Source organism: Somniosus microcephalus, chromosome 5, assembly GCF_052327205.1.
Source record: "Somniosus microcephalus isolate GS21.2 chromosome 5, FLI_Smic_1.0, whole genome shotgun sequence".
Taxonomy (NCBI): domain Eukaryota; kingdom Metazoa; phylum Chordata; class Chondrichthyes; order Squaliformes; family Somniosidae; genus Somniosus; species Somniosus microcephalus.
This window is the reverse complement of record NC_140991.1, coordinates 280158253-280179294: the sequence shown is the minus strand read 5'-3', so window position 1 is coordinate 280179294 and position 21042 is coordinate 280158253. Positions and strand designations below refer to the sequence as shown.

Here is a 21042-nt window from a genome sequence, read left to right as displayed (position 1 = left end):
TAGCTAGTTCTGAATCAATAATATCCCTATAAGGATCAAACAGGAAGTGAAATATATTAGAATGTACAATGGTGATGTAATTGCATCCCTGATATGCCAGAACTCCAGGGCACTTTACCCCCGATTCATGGTCAGGGTTTCTGAAACATTGAAACATTGACGTTTCTGTAGCTGTTTACTACGCGGAATCCTTGCAGAGCTCAAACAGACCTTGTAGCTCTAATGGGGAACACTTCAACAGCAAACTTTATTAAAGAAATAACTTACCTGACATAACCAACAGATAGAGGCAGGAGCTGGGAGCATGTTGAATTCCCAAAGTGCCTTGTTGCCAATTGATGCTGTTTTCTTTTGTTTAGACAAAAGGCCTAAACCCGAGTGTTAATTTATTACCTAATGTTCATGTCAAAAGGCCAAGGAAACGTCTATTTTGAACTTCCTGTAAGAATTTACTTGGCAACCAACCTGGCACGCCACGCAAAACCTATTTAATTATGTTTACATGGGCTGACATTCACCCAGCACTTCAAAAGAGGGATTTGTTAAGCTATATTCCAATTCCAATAAAATACCAGGTACTTATTATATGACGTAGCTGACTGAAATATATGTAACTTACAATGCGCCTGCTGTGATATAGTAATTGAACTTCTCATTTGTGTTGGCTTATACATTACAATACTAAATTTTCTACATATCGGGGTTGTAAAAGTCATTTTTGTGCATTCGTGCCTCTAAAGTGTATGTATATGCTAAGGTGATGATTTGAATTTTTCCCTAGACAATGGAAAGTGCCTCTTGTTCAATTTTGGCACTGATCATTGGTGGCAATCTTGGACTGCTTTCTAATACTCTGGCAATGCAAACTTAGCAGCACCCACAATATCTTTCTTTACATAAATCCCTATCAGTGTAATAGGTTAGCAGATAGTGTTAGGCAGAAACATGCGAGACTAAATTCTACTTAATACAGGGTTAACACCTACACAAATTGCAATTCCAGGAAACCTGGTGAAAAAAATGTCATTTTTATTTGACGACCCTATGTATAGCAGAGATCCATCATGTGTCAAATAGGGAAAATGTCTGTATTTTTTTATACGACTTTAGTCAGACCGAGTGATGTAGATTAAAGATTGCTTTTGGATCAGCGGTGTCTTTAAAAGAGTTTCTTTGTGTCAGCAAGCAGCCAATACATAAAACACTCCTGGTTCTGTTGTATTTCAGTAAGATTCATCAGTCTGTCTTCTGATGGTATTCTTCATTGATATTGTTGCCTATATTGAGAAATATATGAGAAAATATTTGATGTCTGTGTCATTCCTTTTGAGGTGTTAATGTATATGAGTTTGTAGACGCGATGAATTCAGAGTGGAAGGGAAAGCTTGGTGTGCTTCCAGTGCGTAATACCATATTTAAAGAGTAAACTTAGTTCAGTGGCACGCTATCTGCTCCTAATGGACAGTGCCTCTTTACTGAGTTGAGTGTGTGGAGGAAGCCCAAATCACAGCAACATATTAACAGCTAAATTGAAACTAATGTTCATTGCGGCTCTGCGTCTGAGCTGTGGCCTTGTTTTCAAATCCATCCATGGTCTCGCCAGTCCCTATCTCTGTAATCTCCTTCAGCCCCACAACCACCAGCCCCGCCCCCCCCCACCCCCCGCTCGCAAGATATCTGCACTCCTCTAATTCTGCCCTCTTGAGCACCCCTGATTATAATCGCCCAACCATTGGTGGCCGTGCCTTCTGTTGCCGAGGCCCTAAGCTCTGGAATTCCCTACCTAAACCTCTCCGCCTCGCTACCTCTCTTTCCTCCTTTAAGACACTCCTTAAAACCTACCTCTTTGACCAAGCTTTAGGTCCTCTGCCCTAATATCTCCTTCTGAGGCTCGGTGGCAAATTTCTTTGTCTTATAATCACTCCTGTGAAGCGCCTTGGGACGTTTTACTACGTTAAAGGCGCTATATAAATACAGGTTGTTGTTGTTGTTGAGCTCCAATTGTAGGCTAACGTCCTTGCAAGGCTCTAGGAACACAAAGGCAAAACATAATGGCCCGGAATTTGCGGTCGGGATGATAGCGAACTGGCAGCGTTCGCCGTCATTGCGCTTTTGAAACTGACCGCAACTTCGGGATTTGCCGCATGTGCAGGCCCATGCAGAAATCCCAAAGTTGTGGTCTGTCAATGACAGCTCCGAAACTGGCTGCGCTGTGCCCGCCCCCACCCCCCATAGAGCCGGCAATCAGTGAAATCTCATAAAATCATTGAAACTGACGAAAACATCAGTTCTTCCGCAGTAAGTACGCTGTTAAATTCCCCACTAAAGGTTCGACCCAAAGGGATTAGGTGTAATTGGGGTTTTAACAGCGTATTGACTGCTAAACAAAGGTTAAGGGCCTGGAAAACTCATTTTAACTTTGTGCAGTGTGAAATTTGTCCATTTTAATTAAAAAATTAACATTTTTAAATAACTTTTCAAAATTTGTTTTTAAATGTTTTCTTAAGTTTGTCCATCTTTATTTCAGGTTTGCCTTTTCCCCATGTGGGAGCTCCAATCTTTCTTTTGCTCCCTCTATCTATTTAAAAAAATTAGAATTTTAAGAGCTTATTTACTTCCTTGGTCGTTGTCTATGAGAATACTGCCTTTTGATTGGCTGCTTAGACAACCTGTTGATATCACAGCACATCACACAAGGGAATCCCCACTAAACCCCGTTGAATTGAATTGATGGTCGGAAAACCCGAATTTCTCGACACAGGGATTGCGAGATCCTTGTGCGGAGCGTACTCCGGGGGCCAGGAGTGAACGCCTTCATTTCGCTGCTGACTACAAATTCCGGGCCAAAGTGAATCGCAATAGTAGGATGACCACTGGGAACCCCCTAAGCCATCAGGGTCAGTGGCACTTGGGCGAAAAATGTTTGGTTGTAGCTTTCAATTTCAACAGTAAATACTATCACTCCTTTGCTGCATCCAGCATGGTTAGATTGACAGTAAGGGGTTAAGCAGAGTATGCCATCCTCCTCCTCCGCACCCCCTCTTCCTCCTCCTCCTTCCCCTCATCCTCTTCCCCCTCATCCTCCTCCACCCCCCCTCTTCCTCCTCCTCCTCCCCCTCCTCCTCTTCCCCCTCATCCTCCTCCTCCTCCCCTCATCCTCCTCCTCTTCCCCCTCATCCTCCTCCTCCTCCCCTCATCCTCCTCCTCCTCCCCCTCATCCTCCTCCTCCCCTCATCCTCCTCCTCCCCCTCATCCTCCTCCTCCCCCTCATTCTCCTCCTCCTCCCCCTCATCCTCCTCCTCCTCCCCTCTTCCTCCTCCTCCTCCCCCTCATCCTCCTCCTCCCCATCATCCTCTTCCTCCTCCCCATCCTCCTCCTCCTCCCCCTCATCCTCCTCCTCCCCATCATCCTCTTCCTCCTCCCCATCCTCCTCCCCCTCATCCTCCTCCTCCCTGCCTTCCTCCTACTCCTCCCCCCTCCCCACCACCTCCCCCTTAACCCCCCTCCCGCTCCTCCCCACTCATAGGTAATCGGTGCTAGCAAAAGCTATTTGACTGCAGGAGCCATCATTGCCGACCCTGCTCTACACGATTGTGAACTTTGCAGCAGGACTTCCTGGGCAGTAACCATGAGCAGGCCTGTTTCTGATTTGTTTTTTTATTTAACCCTTCCTTCCCCACACTTTTGTTACCCCAAAGGCACTGAAACCCGACCACATTGTCTCCTGGTATTAGCCCCGGCCGGGATCAGCCAGATCGGTTCAGGTTGAAGCCGCGAAAATTTCCCGGTTTGTGCTGAGCCACCAGGGACAGCATCAGTTTCTCCTGCTATAGGGATGTTGGCACACCGCACCTTGCAGATCTCTAACCCCCCCCGCCCCGCCCCGCCCCACCACCACGTAACTGACTGGGGAGCAGCAGAATAAGGGGGGTGAGGTGGGCAGTGATGTTTTCTCCCCTCTTCACTGGTTCACCAGTCCCGTCTGTGTGCTGACGGTCAGGCTGTTTACGCCAGGGAGCGAGAACCGCACAACTGGGGGTCGGCTGCAATCCTCGTGTGTTTCCCAACTCCAATTTTTTTCTTCTCCTTTCCTGAAGCCTCATACTCAATACTAGGGTAGAACTGCTGGACTCCACAGGAAGCACCTGGTTGAGTTTAACATTTGATGTATCTTTTAATGTTTAATGCCTTTGTTACTACAGGGTTATAGCCTATGAAACCCAGGCAGAGAGGACCTGCGGGAAGGAGGGAGGAGGACAGTAGGAGTATGTTTGTGTGTGTGTGTGCTAGGCTGATGTAGCAGAGCCTGGTCTCCAATCGTCTTGGATCCCCTTGCCATTGGACCAAGACCTTACTCTGTCAAGCCCATGTGGTAGCTGGTGTGCAACGGCCACCCCATGTTAAAATAATTCACGCACAGGCATCTTCCACCCTTTAAAATGAAGTTCGGGACCTGGAACATCAGGACCCTCATGGACAACCCCAACAGCGACAGAGACTGTAGGTCCCGCATTGGACTCATCAGTCACCTGAGAACTCATTTTTAGTGTGGAAGCAAGTCATCCTCGGTTCTGAGGGACTGCCTAAGAAGAAGAAGATTTTGTTGGTAGCTTTCCCTCCTCTGTATTGGCATTTCCATGCCTTCTTCCTAGTGATGGATCTCAATACCTTCCCTTACCAATGGTAAGGAATGAGAGACGCTGCCTGGTTTTCATGACAATAAGTTCCACTAGAGATCCAGACTGTGCCATTGAAATACTTAACAGCACTACCAAAATCAAGCCTGGCAAAATTCTGTTCCCCATTTCCAACTATTAAGTAATATTCACACATGTAGTTCTGACACTGGGGGTAATTTTAACATTTTTCATTGAGCGAAAAATGAGTGATAGCAAATTGGCAGCCAGTTTTACACCAAAAACGGGCTGCCAATTTGCTATCACTCATTTTTCGCTCAGCGAATAAAGTTAAAATTACCGCCACTGAAACTATTTAGAAGCACATTGAAGAAAAATTGAGCTTGCATTTATATAACACCATTCACATCCTCAGGGCATTCCAAAACACCTAACAGTCAATGAATTACTTTTGAAGTATAGTCACTGTTGTAATGTAGGCAAACACGGCAACCAATTTGCACACAGCATGATCCCACAAATGGCAATTAAATAAATAACCAAGTTTTTAGTGATGTTGGTTGATGGATAAGTATTGATCAAGTCACCAGGACAACTCCCCGGCCCTTCTTCGAAATAGTACCATGGAATCTTTTATGTCCATCTGGCCACAATGAGGGTCAAGGATACACAAGGACATTTGGATTTTCTTTTGTTTTTAGGATATAGCTTCATGTACAATAAAGCGTTGGGGGTTGATTCTTGTATTGTAATGATACTTTCAAGCATTATAGATTGATTCTTATGATGTAAAACTTACTATTCATTCAGCCCATCTAAACTTAGTATTGTGTCGCCAACCAAAACCAATTTTTTTAGCTGTGCAATGCCCTTATTGGCATTAACAAATTACAGAAAGTAAATATTCTTATAGCAGCTGTAGATTCGAATATAATAAACCACCTGAGGGCTTTTAGCCAAGGCTTGCAAAAATAATCGCACAAGTTGACATATGTCAATTTTTGAGAAACAAAAATTAGATTGGTATCTTAAATTCACTGGTGCTTTATGGCAAATGTAGACCAAATTGTTTTTTTATCAAACTATCAGATCTTCTGTGACATTGCTCACAGTGAATCAGACATTAGCTATTTATATGTTCCACCAAAGAACATGACTGGGGGAGTCCCCAGGAAATTCCACCGATGGCACCTCCAAAAGGCCCACTGAGAGCAGGCGTAGGTTCCGTTGTGGGCCTAGTGAAGGCCTCAGAATGTCGGACCACAGATAACCATGGGGCTGCTGGTTGGATCAAACAAACAGAAGGTGATACTCTCTGAAAAGATCTTAATAAAGTAGGCAAATAATTTCTTGCTAAATGGTTGAGGTAAAGTGACGTTTTTATTTTTGAAATTGTACAGGGTATTTCCTTTTTTGATGTTAAAGTTGCAGGTCTGATTGAGGCTAAGCTAAACATAGTTGATTGATGGAAAATTGAGCCCATTACTATTTCTTAATGCATTTATATTTTAAACTGATTTTTCTTCAGGTTTTGATTGTAGTGTACAGTGAATGGCTCATTGCACTGTGTACCGCCTTCTCTCTTGCAGCTGTGAACCTGGCAGTCGTGATGCTACCAACCATCACCACCACCCCCCTACCACTCTGTTACTGAACACATCCACTTTGTTGTCACCCTTGCCCATCTTGTTGTGACCCGCTGCATTTTTGCTGCTCTCACTGGCCTTTTTGCTGCCCTACCAGCTACGCACTTAACTGTCAACCATCAAGTGTATACTACATAGCACAAAATCATATATGTAGGAGCACTCATCAGAGCAAACCCCACACTGTGGATTCCTAACCAATAAGTGGGCTGAATTGCCACTATTCTTTTATATTGGCCCAGAAATTCAGGTTGGGGGCTTCCCGCGGGTGCAAGCCCCCGACCTGCACTTACCTTGCGCACCGGCCGTTGAGCTGTGGGCCCCCGTGGAATTCCGATCCGGGGCCTGGTCCAACTGCCGGCGCGCAGTGCTTGCGTATCCCAGGGGCGCAGTTAGTTCGATGCGTCCCCTGGGATCACGTGGGCCATGGGGAGCCAATCGGAGCAGGGAATGCTTCATTCATAAGTTTGACAGGAAGTGCTGTCAAGACTTATAAATACTATGGCCCCAAAATAGCACTAAATCTTCAAATACATTTTTTTTTAAATCACATTTTTTAAATAAACTATAAATTACATGAAATAACTATTTTAAACAATAATTTAAATTTTTGAAAAAATAATTTTATTTTCTAACGGGGCTAAAAATAAACTTACCTTGCTTTAAAGTATTTAAAAATAAGAAATCTGTGGAAAAAAATGTTTTAATTTTAATTAATTCACCACTTACCTTGTAAAAAGCAGGCCTTATGCCTGCTTTTTACATTTCTAAATTCTGCAGGCTTACGTTCCCGGGAAAACCTGTAAAAAAGACCGAAGTTCGATGTGCACGTGCTGCCTCTCCTGCGCACGTGTTCGACCTCTGAACCCCTTCGTTCAGAGGACCGGAAGTGCCGGTTTCCCACGCATGCGCAGTGCATGTAGGAAACCGGCACTTCCATTGGGCCTACGGGTGAGTACCCCGTGCGTACTCACCCGTGGAGACCCGAATTTCTGGGCCATTATTTCAGGTACACGAGACCTTTATATCTCTTTCTGGGAGGGGACCTGAAATGTAGGCACCTTGCAAAAGAACCAGAGTGGAGATAAGGAGAATTCTTTTTACACAGCGAGTTGTTATGACCTGGAATGCACTGACTAAAAGAGTGGTGGGAGCAGATTCAATAGTAACTTTCAAAAGGCAACGGGGTATATACTTGAAAAGGAAACATTTGCAGGGCTATGGGGAATGAGCAGTGGAGTGGGACTAATTGGATCGCTCTTTCAAAGAGGCGGCACAGGCACGATGGGCCGAATGGCCTCCTTCTGTGCTGTACGATCCTATGATTCATTCAGAGCCAGCTGCTGAATTGAAACAGTTGTGCCATGAGATCTGTTTTCATTCTGATTACCATGAAACTCCCAGCAGCCCATTTTTATTTTCAGTTCTGAACCTTGAAAAGGCTCCAGGAGAGTTAACCTGCATTGAGTTGTTCCTGGAATGAGTCTGATTGGGTCTCCGGAGATGTATTTAACTCTACAGTACCTTTAGCCTTGAACAAAATGCCTTCTGGACAACATTATCCTATATTTCTGTTTCCATGCTGTCTTATTTTTCTGCATGTTAATAATATTTCACATCTGCATTTCATTCTGTGACTGGAGTGCACATAAAAAGATGCGCTTACATAGCAATTGTGGAAAAATTATAAATAATTATCAGCAAAGAACAGGCAAAGTGATAGTGACAGACAACTTAACAACAACCAGAACTTCAGTGCTATATTGAGAGTTTCTGTTTTTCTCTTTAATTGCATTTGGCCATTCATTGTTGACGATGGTGATTTGCACAATTACTCCATCAAACCCTTAAACCAAGCTGATGAGACGCCATTATATGTTCCTAAGATCCCTAGCCAGCTGTCTTCTTGATTTTCTACTGTAATGCCATACCCATTAGGCTGGACAGTCCAGAATGATAACATCTGAAAAATCCTATTGGTTTAATTTTATTCTGGTAACAACAGTCAACAAGGCCTATTGCTGCCTCCCCACCCTGACTTTAATTTCCCACACCTGCCACTGACCGTCCCTTCCCTGCCTGACGCATGCAAATACCGGTAGGTAGGCAGGGCCTGGGTTTCGAGCCAACTTCACTCTAGTTGGCCCATCTTATTGCTGCACTCCAGGACTGCCAGGTCCCAAAGTTTTCCAGTGGAAGGAAATGGCCAAGTAGCAAGCTCTTAGGCCTCCATTTCGCTCGGATCCCTTACCTAGTGGGTCTCAGTCAAGGGCTCCAGTAAAAGATCTGCTTGTTGTCTTCGGACTCCAATGCCCCTTTAAGATGGCCTCCCTCCTGTTCTGGTGTTACAATGAAAGTTCCGCTGCAGCACTGCCAGGATTTTCCTCCGGGCCACTGGCTCCCGCTTGCAAGTCCACTGGAATCCTGCTATGAATACTTAATGACCCCCAACCCAGGAAAAATTAATAAATTGCTCTTTGATCTTATGAACCTGAAATGTTGCAGGGGTGGGGTCAAAGATGAGTACTCTTTCTTAATAAATGTAACCATTACTTTAGAAAATGCCAGTGACAAACGGGCTGAAATACTGGGGTCCCTACCCCTTCGCTGGAAGAATAGAAAGCGGGACTCCCAGCCGACTGTAGCCATGGATGCCGGCTCTGTCCCAAATCTTGGGGAGGTGATCATAAGCATGTTCAGGGCGAGTGCATTTCACTCGCACTCTTGTAAGAGTGCGTCAGTGGTGCACACCCCAATCCGCTGGCAGGAAGAGGGAGCAGCACACCACTAGGGTTATCTGGAGGTGCTGCCTGAGCCTAAGGAAAAAATGGCTGCAAGGGATTTTCAGCTCCAACAGGGACCATATGTCTGGTATAGTAAGGCAATTGATCTCCTTTGGGAGATCAATATTATAACAGGCAAAGCTCCTTCTGGCAAAATCTGGGACCTCAGCAGGACTTACCCCAGCACAACTCTCATAAGTTTCATTGAGACCTCTTAATGACGTAAAGGGTAGAGTTCGTGGGGTAGCCGGGGCACTTCCCTGACACGTCTCCATGATGTAGAGGAGGCAGGTGGAAGGTCTGCCCTACCAGAAAATGGCTGGCGCTGAGAAAACCAGGCGGAATCCAAGCACATCTTGGTTTCTCCCCATTTTCCAGAGCTCTGCCCCAGTTCCAGAGCGGAATTTCAGGCACAAAGCTTTTTAGATCACTTCTTATGTCAGTGGCAGTTTCTCAAGTGTTGTCACCTGGAATTCTTTCCTTTGTTTGTCAAAGTTTAAATTCAGATTCAAAATGGACAATCACGTGCTGAACTTGGATTGTTGGAGCTTGCATGGGCTGTGAGAAATCTAAGGCTTGCTCATTCATACTCAATACGACGTGCCAAGTTTTTTTGGAATTCAATTACCTCTTTGTGCATTGAAGGCAGGAGTTTCCACCCAAATTGTGGCCTCTGTATACTGTACGCATGAACTCCTGCATGACAGCTCCCACCTACAGTATGCAGATGACATAATCCCTGTCATTAGCATTGGGTGCGGCACTGAGAAGAGGGTGGAACATGGGACCCAGTCCAATGCAATAGTAGCCAGACTTGTGTAGGAGTGAGACTAGGAGGAGAGTGGCACAATCTGCACTGATCTTTGTCAGCAAATGCTGACACACCCACGGGGGCCCCAAAATACTGACTTTGTGTGAAACTCATGACTCTGCCATGTTTGAGTCATTGGGCGATGGAAAGTACATTGATGAAGCAGAAGTTTGTCAGAGTCCAACATTTAGGTCTTGTGCTTTGTTAATTACATCCATTCATTGCATCAATGATTGGCACTTGAATCGTGCTAAAACCAATGTTTCTGTCCCTCATTCAAATGTAGCATGTCCTGTTATTGTAATAACAAAATACTTAGGAAGAAGCAAGAAAGAAGACTCTCAAGGTCAACCTGGTTCTTAAGGACTAAAACTTCTTTCATAACACACTGCATAACCCAAAGTAGGTAGCATCCTAGTCACACACATTTTGGAAGGTAATAGTGAGTTTAAGGGGGAGTCACTGATTGTAAGCGAAGAAGGGACAAAGGAGATGGATGCCAAAGGGCAGCCCCCACTGAGAGAAGGTTAAGCATGGCCACGTGTCCTGCTGAGTCGGTTCTTGATTACCTCTTCGCATGGCTACCTATGACCCAGAAGTTACAATATTAACAAGAGCAGCTAAGCAAGTCACTTGCTTAGCTTCTGTCAGGAAGTTGCAAGCTAGGGTGAAAAGAGTTGTAGATTCTGCCACTCGGTTCATCACCAGTAGAGAAGAGTTATCTGTCCTGCACACTCCCATTGAACAACGTGCAGGGAGGACATTAGGCGTGCAGGATGAAAACACAGCAGCAGTGTCTCTCAGGAATGCTCTTGGTAACATTGAGGTCCATTCCCCATGACTTGCTAACTGTCAGCTTCACCAAGTTTTCGAAACGGAATTTAGCTAACCATGAATGAGTGATTCACAAGCCTTATTGAGGTGGATTGGTCTATGTTCACACAGGCCTATAGGTCAACTAAGGATTTGGCCACCATTAGTGGCATGTGTATTGAATCGCAGGAACAGGCTGGTGGCTCTGAGGCCACCTCAAGCCCCTTGCCAGGACTTACTTCTGGGAAAGAGAAAGGAGAATGTGCAGCAAGCGTTCAGATGCTATAGCCAGAATAGGACAGGGTATTTCTGGCTCACCAGCAGGACCATCTGGGTTCTTATTACTTCAAGCCACACAGACTGGGGAATCATAAGCAGGTCTTCAGTAGCTCTTAGTAAGCCACTTAGCAATCTACTCCTCCCATTAAAAGAAAAACACAAGCACAGCACAGTGCTACAGTATAAGTAGCACAAGTAGTTAGCACAGACGCAATTCCCAATGATGATATTCACACAGCCTACATGTACTCTCACTGAAATAAAAATAAATTAAGTACACTGAATATTGTATTCATGTCTTATTTATTATTACTGTTAACATATATGTTTACTCTGTCAGCAAATGGAAGAGCAGGATGAGAAATATATGGAGCATAACTTGTTGAAGAAGTTAAGGGTAAATTCACGGGCTGTGCAATCGCAGCTGGGAGCCGCTCTCCAAGAAAGTGTGGGTTGGAGACAGAGCTGGAATACTGTAGGGACGATTCTCCGACCCAGACTCCAGAGCTGGAATACTGTCGGCTTGATTCTCCGACCCAGACTCCAGAGCTGGAATACTGTCGGCTTGATTCTCCGACACAGCCTCCAGAGCTGGAATACTGTCGGCCTGACTCTCCGACCCAGACTCCAGAGCTGGAATACTGTCGGCCTGACTCTCCGACCCAGACTCCAGAGCTGGAATACTGTGGGCCTGATTCTCCGACCCAGACTCCAGAGCTGGAATACTGTGGGCCTGATTCTCCGACCCAGACTCCAGAGCTGGAATACTGTGGGCCTGATTCTCCGACCCAGACTCCAGAGCTGGAATACTGTCGGCTTGATTCTCCGACACAGCCTCCAGAGCTGGAATACTGTCAGCCTGACTCTCCGACCCAGACTCCAGAGCTGGAATACTGTGGGCCTGACTCTCCGACACAGCCTCCAGAGCTGGAATACTGTAGGCCTGACTCTCCGACCCAGACTCCAGAGCTGGAATACTGTCGGCCTGACTCTCCGACACAGCCTCCAGAGCTGGAATACCGTCGGCCTGATTCTCAGACCCAGACTCCAGAGCTGGAATACTGTAGGCCTGATTCTCCGACCCAGACTCCAGAGCTGGAATACTGTAGGCCTGATTCTCCGACACAGCCTCCAGAGCTGGAATACTGTGGGCCTGATTCTCCAACACAGCCTCCAGAGCTGGAATACTGTGGGCCTGACTCTCCGACCCAGACTCCAAAGCTGGAATACTGTAGGCCTGACTCTCCGACACAGCCTCCAGAGCTGGAATACTGTGGGCCTGATTCTCCGACCCAGACTCCAGAGCTGGAATACTGTCGGCCTGACTCTCCGACCCAGACTCCAGAGCTGGAATACTGTCGGCTTGATTCTCCGACCCAGACTCCAGAGCTGGAATACTGTCGGCCTGACTCTCCGACCCAGACTCCAGAGCTGGAATACTGTGGGCCTGACTCTCCGACCCAGACTCCAGAGCTGGAATACTGTCGGCCTGACTCTCCGACACAGACTCCAGAGCTGGAATACTGTCGGCCTGACTCTCCGACCCAGACTCCAGAGCTGGAATACTGTAGGCCTGACTCTCCAACCCAGACTCCAGAGCTGGAATACTGTAGGCCTGACTCTCCGACCCAGACTCCAGAGCTGGAATACTGTCGGCTTGATTCTCAGACCCAGACTCCAGAGCTGGAATACTGTAGGCCTGATTCGCTGACCCAGACTCCTCTCGAGTGCAGTTCCCCCGCTGGGGGCGCAGGATCAGTGAATTCGTCCAATAGAGCACACCATTCCTGAGACACTGTGCTTGCAGCGTACAGCATACCTGGCCCCAGACAGACAGATAACTAATGACCTCACTGACCCCTGGGACCCCTTGGCAGTAGGTCTCTGGAGCCTAATTTGAATATGGTGAATGGGTTAGGTAGGAGATTATGATATATTAGATAATTATGCTTTCTTTAATCATCAAGAAGAAAAATAGATGTCTTTTCTTTGAGTATTGAACACTGTATTGAGTGTGGGATGAGGGGAAGGGTGTTTATCTAATTAGTACAGTGGTGATTAATAGGAACCATATAATACTGTCTTGTTCAATTTTACTCTTTATATTTTCAGGATCTGCCCATAGCAGTGAACGCTCTCCTATATCGTCGCCAGTTGCCAATCACAGTTCTCCTGCTGGCACACCCAAACGGGCTCCAGGAACCATAATAGTTCCACCTGGGAGCCAGAGAGTGGCAAATACTCCACCTGTAGTTACCATTGCTCCAACACAAACAGTCAATGGACTTTGGAGAGGTGACGGCAGACAGGTAAGAAAAAGAAACCTGATAAAACTGTTGCATGCAATGGTGCTTAGGGGTCTCAAATTATCTTTGTTCTATGATACAGTGTTTAGGAATTTATATCACAATATTGCGATGTGCTATTTAAGCCAGGAGATTACATTGAGTGATGTGTTGTATGAACATGTAAAGTGTTTGTATTGAATTCCCCTTTTAGCTATTTTAACATAGTAAAATAAATGGGTTAATGCCTCCGTTAATTTGGTGTGCAAGCATCAAGCGTTCGTACAATGACACCACTTTTGGTGATTGCTAGGCTTTGATTACTGGCATATTCTTGAAAGTAAAGCTGTCTACGTTTAAGTTAAAATTAAGCTTTATGGAGGTGAATTTTTGTCTTTAATTTTGATGGGCAGAAAATTCTGGGCTCAGAAACTACTTGGCCAGAGTTGTCCAACCTATGACCCTCTGGCCACATGCAGTGCCCATGCCCTGACAATTCAGCCCTTGTCCCAGGTAACTCATCCCTACTAGTACTTGTATTTCTTAATTGTTGGTTTGTTCCATGTAAATTTCATGGGCCTGGAGGTTTGGAAAGGGTTGCTTTCAGCACTGTTGCCTCATTCACAAATAAATCCTAAATCAGAACACAAAAATCTGCTCGTTTCGCAAATTTCAGATATACGCAAATTAATGGAAACCTTGATTTAAACTTTATGGGTGGGATTTTCATCTGGGAGGGGGCCTAGTAGTGGCATCCTGTCCTTCTATGTGAGTTGCAAAGACTTACCTTTCTAGGCCTTGGTTTCGACTGAGGCCTAAAAAAAAGTTGTTTCCTGTTTGGGGCTCTTCTGCCCCCTTTAAATCGGTGGATGTCTCTTTTGTTAAATCCGGGTATCTTAATGTGGTGTCCTTCAATAATCAGACAAAGACTGCAGGGAACGATCAACAGGTGTTTACTGAATGAGGTTCAAACTGCAACTGACTGTACAGAGCACTACTCAGGGTTTATATACAGGTGTGGTCACTGCCGGTACTACAGGATACAGGAGCTGTAAAAAGTAGTTCTCCCCTTAAAGGTACATACACTACAATTCCTCCCCTTTTAGATCACCAGTACCATAACACTCATTTAACAATTAAATCTCAAACTAATTACAATTAACACTTTTAACATGCAACATTAACTGGAAATAGTCCATTTATAAATTCAGTCTTTGGGGAGGCTTCCTGATTCTTTCTGGATAACGCCTTTCCCGAGTGTCTCGCTCTTGGTGCGGAGGCGATTCTAACACCCTGTCGTCAGTTGATTCATCAGCTTCCAATGCTATTGTTTCTGAGGTAGATGCGACCTGTACGTCGGGTTCCTCACCAGGTACGTATGGCCGAGACATGGGGTTGACTCGTTCCTGTGACTCTAGGATCTGGTCAGCATGGCGTCTCACAATGTTCTCCCCAACATCCACTGTGTACATTAGTGGCCCCTGCCGTGTGCATATTGTTCCTGGTTGCCATTTCTCTGTTCGGTAGTCGCGGGCCAAGACTGGTTGCCCTACATTGAAGCTCCTTGTCGGCTTCTCATTGATGTGCTGGAATTGCTTATTCTCTACATCTCTTCGTACATTTGGTCTGAGCAAATCCAGATGAGATCTCAACCTTCGGTTAAAGAACATCATGGCCGGGGCCTGGTTGGTGACTGCATGTGTCGCATTTCTGTAGGCTAACAGGAAATTGTCCACCTTATGCTGCAGTGGAATGTCGTCATCGCACATGGCCTTTACTGCTTTTTTAAAGGTTTGTACGAACCTCTCAGCCAATCCATTTGTGGCTGGATGATACGGGGCGGATGTGTAATGCCTTACCCCATTCCTTTTCATAAATCTTCGAAACTCTTCGGACACAAACTGTGGTCCGTTATCAGAGCAAATCTGCTCTGGCAAGCCGTTCCTGGCAAAAATGGTCCGTATGACTGCAATAGTTTTCTCCGTGGTGGTGGAGGACATTTTGATGACCTCAGGCCATTTCGAGTGCGCATCCACGGCTATTAAAAACATTGAGTCCATGAATGGACCAGCAAAATCAATATGCACCCGTTGCCATGGAGATGAGGGCCACTCCCATGGGTGTAGCGGGGCATGTGGTGGTGCATTTTGGACCTTCTGGCATCCTGAGCAGCTCTTTGTCAGGTCCTCGATTTGCTGATCGATCCCCGGCCACCACACATAAGCCCTAGCAAGGCTTTTCATTTTCACCCCTCCCAGATGACCTTCGTGAAGCTCATTGAGCACTCTCTCCCTTAACTTGGGTGGAATTACCACTCGGGATCCACACATCAAGGTCCCCTGGCATACTGACAGCTGTTCTCTTCTGGATGAGAATGCTGGCAACAGTGAGTCGCCATGTGCTGGCCATTCCTTCACCGTCAAATCATATACCCGAGACAGTGTCGGGTCATTTCGGGTCTCCTTCTCGATACCAGCGTTAGTTACTGGCAAGCATTCAATTATAGTCGAATGAAATATTTCGACAGGATCCACTGCTGGTGCTTCCTCCGCAGTAGGCAGTGGCAGGTGTGATAGCCCATCAGTGTTTCCATGCTGCTCGTGCCCTAATAGTCGATATCATATTGGTGCGCCCCTAGAAAAAGGGACCATCTTTGTAGCCGTTGCGCAGTCATCACCGGAACGCCCTTCTTTGGATTAAAGATGGAGACAAGTGGTTGGTGGTCAGTCAGCAAGGTGAACTTCTGTCCGTGCAGATAGTGATTGAACTTTTTCACTCCCCACACTAGGCTGAGGGCCTCCCTGTCAATCTGGGCGTAGTTACGCTCGGCTGAGGTTAGTGACCGAAACGCAAAGGCTACTGGCCTCTCCGAGCCGTCCGGGAATTTGTGTGACAGCACCACTCCAATGCCATAGGGTGATGCATCACACGCCAACCGAATTGGTAGTGCTGGGTTGAAATGAGCCAACACCTCTTTCGATGTGATCAATGCTTTGCACTTCTGGAAAGCTTGTTTACATTCGTCACTCCACTTCCATGGTACCCCCGTTTGCAGTAGGGTGTTCAGTGGGTGTAGTACGGTAGACAAATTCGGCAAGAACTTATGGTAGTAGTTCACCAGCCCGAGGAACGACCTCAGTTGTGACACATTTTCCGGTGCTGGAGCCTTGACTACTGCCTCAATCTTTTCAGGGGACTTATGTAACCCCTCTTTATCAATAATGTGGCCACAATACGAGATCTGCTCCTGGAAAAACTCGCATTTGTGGCGATTAGCTCGGAGCCCATATTCCTTCAATCTAGTGAGCACCTGCTCCAGGTTGGCGAGGTGATCACTGTCATTTTCGCCCGTGACCAGGATGTCGTCCAAATAACACTGGGTCCCTGGAATCCCTTGCAGGACTTGTTCCATTGCCCTTTGCCAAATAGCCGGAGCTGATGCTACCCCGAACACCAGCCGGTTGTATTGGTAGAGACCTTTATGAGTGTTGATCGTGAGGTACTGTTTCGAGGCTTCTTCAACCTCCATTTGCAGGTACGCCTGGGCTAGATCAATCTTAGTGAAGCGTTTCCCTCCAGATAGCGAGGCGAAAATATCTTCAATCTGCGGAAGCGGATATTGTACAGTGTGAAGGACTGGGTTCACTGTCACCTTAAAGTCCCCACAGATGCGAACCTTCTTTGGTTCCCCAGGCGTATTACTCAACGACCTCTTCTTTACAGGAATGATGGGTGTAGCCCACTCGCTCCAGTCCACTTTGGACAGTACTCCTGAACGTTCCAAACCTTCCAGCTCTGCTTCGACGGCTGGGCGGATCGCGTAAGGTACCGGTCTGGCCTTAAAAAACTTTGGGCTTGCATTTTCCTCTATTTTGATCGTCGCTGTTATGCCTTTTAGTGTTCCGAGTCCCTGCTGGAACACTTCTTGTGCATCAGTTAGCATTTTTGACAGTCGTCCAGGTGTGACGTCGTCATCCTTTTTGGCATCTACAGTCAGTGCTTGTATGGAATGCCAATCTAGCTGTATCTTCCGGATCCATTCACGTCCTAGTAGTGGTGGTCCTCCATCTGGCAATACATATAGGTCCATTTTTGGTGTTTCCTTGCCATTATATATAACGTTCACCCTTATTTTTCCTTTGGGGTAGACTTTTTGCCCCGTGTACATCTTCAAGACAATCTTTGTATCTCTCAAGGGTATATGTGAGAATAGCCGCTTGTAGTCCCTTCGGTTTATGAGTTAGGGCTGATCCTGTGTCCAATTCCATTTTCACTTGGACTCCTGCTATCTTGAGCGTGACCCAGATAGTTTGGTGATCCTCCATTTTGATCACATTATGTAGTTTCAGACAACCCAGCTCCTTGCTTCCGTAGTCTGTATCACTCTTCTGTTCGTCTGAACTACTCTCCGTCACCTTATGTACCTTCTTGTACTTCTCCTGTGGAGATTTCTTGCTGCTGGTTTTCTTTCCCGGCCTGCAGACTCTTGCTATGTGTTCTACTTTTCCACACTGTCTGCACACTTTGTCCTTGAACCAGCAATCATTATGGTCGTGTGTTGTTTTGCCGCAGCGATAGCACTTCACTGTTCCGTATGACATTTCATTTGTGCCATATTCTTGCGGTCTCCGTTGTATCTCTGCAGCACCCTGGGCGGCTGCTTCGTGTGATACTGCAATGCTGAAAGCCTTGTCCAGCGTAAGATCCTTTTCTGATAGAAGCCGTTTCTGGGTTCCTTCACTTTGAAGCCCACACACAAACTTGTCCCTTAAAGTATCTGCTAGTCCCGTTCCAAACTGGCAGTGTTTCGATAGCTTGCGCAGTTCCATTAAATACTCAGCATTACTTTCATCTTTATGCTGGTTCCTTTTGTGAAACTTAAATCTTTCTGCTATCAGCAGCGGTGTGGGGTTTAAGTGGTCCTGTAGGATTGACACTATGTTTTCAAAACCCTTTTCTACTGGCTTCTCTGGGGTTACTAGGTTTCGTAGTAAGCCATACGTTTTTGCACCCATTGAATTCAAGAATACCAGCGCTTTCTTGTCATCTGGCACTTAATTCGCCTTGCAGTATACTTCTATGCGTTCGACATATGTCGTCCAATCTTCGACTTCATTGTCGAACGCTGTGATACTGCCACTCTTCGGCATTTTTGGGTGTGGTTAGACTGGCTTAAAATGGCGTCTCCCGCGCTTTCCTTTCTTCCCCGCTGCGGCTTAAAATGGCGTCTCCCGCGCTTTCCTTTCTTCCCCGCAGCGGCTTAAAATGGCGTCTCCCGCGCTGCTGCCAACGCCGCTCTCAGCGGTCCTCCTGGCAAATGGCGACGCCCTGTGGGCCTCGCGCGCTGCTCCTGCGCTGCTGCCAATGCCGTTCTCTGCGGTCCTCGTGGCAATGGCAGCACCTCACGTTTTCCTGTGCGCCTCTCTCCCCCGTTGACGCTGCTTGGCCCCTGAACACCGGCTGCGCTCTGCTCTCTCTCGTTGACGCTGCTCGGCCCTTGAACACCGGCTGCGCCCCGTGCGCTCCGCCCTGTCTCTCTCTCCCCCGTCGACGCTGCTCGGCCCTGTCTGTGCCGTTCGGTCGGCTCTAGCCGCCGCTGTCTGGGAAGGGTCTGCACAGTACCTGTTGCCAGCCCGTTTCGCTGGACCACCGTGGCTGGAAAGCCAAGCCTGGCTCTCGACAGCCTCCCCTGCGATGCCCGTGCTTCTGGACTCGACCTCCTTCAACTGTTCTCCAGGAGCGAATCCCTGGGAGGTCAGGTAGGTTTGAATCTTTCTCGTCGCCAATGTTAAGTCCGGGTATCTTAATGTGGTGTCCTTCAATCATCAGACAAAGACTGCAGGGAACAATCAACAGGTGTTTACTGAATGAGGTTCAAACTGCAACTGACTGTACAGAGCACTACTCAGGGTTTATATACAGGTGTGGTCACTGCTGGTACTACAGGATACAGGAGCTGTAAAAAGTAGTTCTCCCCTTAAAGGTACATACACTACATCTTTGTCTGCTTGAACGGTGCTCCCACTGCAGCACTGCCTGGATTCTGCTCCTCGGCAGTTACAAACTACCTCTGACCAAGGATTTTTGGTCAGGGTTACGGCAAGGTCGCAGCGGGTGGTTTTTGAAGGTTTTTTGAAGGTGGAGAGGCAAAGAGGTTGAAAGAAGGAATTCCAAATAATAGGATCCGAACAGCTGCAGGTCTGCTGCTAATGATAGGATGAAGAGAGATGGGATGCACCACAGGCCAAAGGTGGGTAGTAAGATATAGACCTGCAAGAGATTCCAAAGGCCAATTACAGTGGTGCCACAATAGGGGCACCCAGCTAGTGCAGGCAATTGGGGAGCCAATGATAGTCAGCGAGGATGGGGGTGATGTGCGAGCGGGATTTTGTATGGGGCATACACAAGAGCAGGAATAAAAGGAACATACAAAACTCACAAACTTTCTAATTACCGTATAGCTGTATATTAAGAAAGAAAGAACTTGCATTGATATATCGGGCTGGATTTTCTCAGTCCCAAGGAGGTGGGTATGGAGGCGGGACTGCCGGGAAAGTTGCAGAATTTGGGGGCGAGTGGCAAACCCACCCCCCAACCCGCCTCTGTGCCCTCTTGCCAGGAGGCAGGAAGCCGTCCTGCCCCGGGTCCCATCTCCTCGAGGCAGGAAAGGGATTAAAGCCTATTAACTGCCAGTTAACAGGTAGTTAACAGGCAGAAAAAAGGATTATCCCCATTTTTCGTTCCGAAGTGCGGGCTTCCTGACCTCGGGGAACGCCGCCAGGGTGTAGGAGCCGAGTAGGATGTCTGCGGGAGTCGGAGGGGTCTGAAACTGCAGTGTAGAGGTGAGTGATGGGTGCAAGTGTGGAGTGGTAAGTATGTGAGGTGAGTGTAAAGTGTTAGAAAATGTTCACTTACCTTTGTTTCTGCCTACAGCCTTCAGCTGCTGTGGAGCCGGAGTCCTGACATCTTTATTGTAGAGATCACAGACTGGCTGTTGGATCCTCCGATCCAACAGTCATCTGATTTCTACAAAGTAGAAAGATTTGATGAGTCCTGAACACAAGGTCTCATCAAACTACACGGAATGTGAGTGTTTGACAGCTTCACAGAGCTGTCAAATGATGACATTTCTTCTTTCAAAAATTCTTGACAGATGACACGTCATACGTTGACGTGCTCTGTCACTGACTTCCACCTAATTGGCCTGCCGAGCCCGCTGGGTGGGCTTAACAAGGTCAATCAGGGGAAGATCCCGCTGGTTGGCCAGAGGCTGATGGAGGCGGGACTGAAGCCAGGCAAGCAGCAGTCCCGCCTCTAACACGTCTCCATTGAGAAAATCCAGCCCATCGTCTTTCACATTCCCAAGCTGTCCCAAAGTGCTTCACAGCCAATGGCATACTTTTGAAGTGTCGTCATGTTGTAACATAGGGAAACATGGCACTGCAAGGTTCCACGAATAGCAATAAAATAAATGACCAGATAATCTGTTTTCGTGATGTTGGTTGAGGAATAAATATTGGCCAGGACACCAGAGAACTCCCCTTCAATAGGTGGACGGGGATTCACTTTCAACATCCCATCTAAAAGACTCCAGGGGATTTTTTTTGAGGGGGGTCAGCGGACACGTTTGGTGGCAGGTCGGGTAGGGAAAAAGTTTTTTGACAACAGATCGGGAACGCGCTGACAACCCGTCGCCATGCAACTTTCCCAGATGTTGGGTCTGTCAACACTGAACAGACCCGACATGCCGTGGCGGGGGAGGCAATTTAGGTCATTATGACCTCGTTA

General features: G+C 46.8%; 1 protein-coding gene across 2 annotated transcripts in view; it reads left to right on the top strand.

The window, feature by feature from the left end:
* The window catches only part of LOC147117760 (genetic suppressor element 1-like), a 193530-nt gene that overhangs the window by 71084 nt on the left and 101404 nt on the right, over positions 1 to 21042 (top strand). The window contains exons 1-2 of one of the 2 annotated variants that reach the window (XM_085989009.1): positions 10150 to 10279; positions 13082 to 13278. In XM_085989009.1, the coding sequence (XP_085845135.1) occupies positions 10165 to 10279; positions 13082 to 13278 (312 nt within the window). In that variant the 5' untranslated portion in view covers positions 10150 to 10164. Of the gene's footprint in view, positions 1 to 10149; positions 10280 to 13081; positions 13279 to 21042 lie in introns of those variants that run through there. The other variant, XM_085989008.1, reaches the window with a different exon arrangement.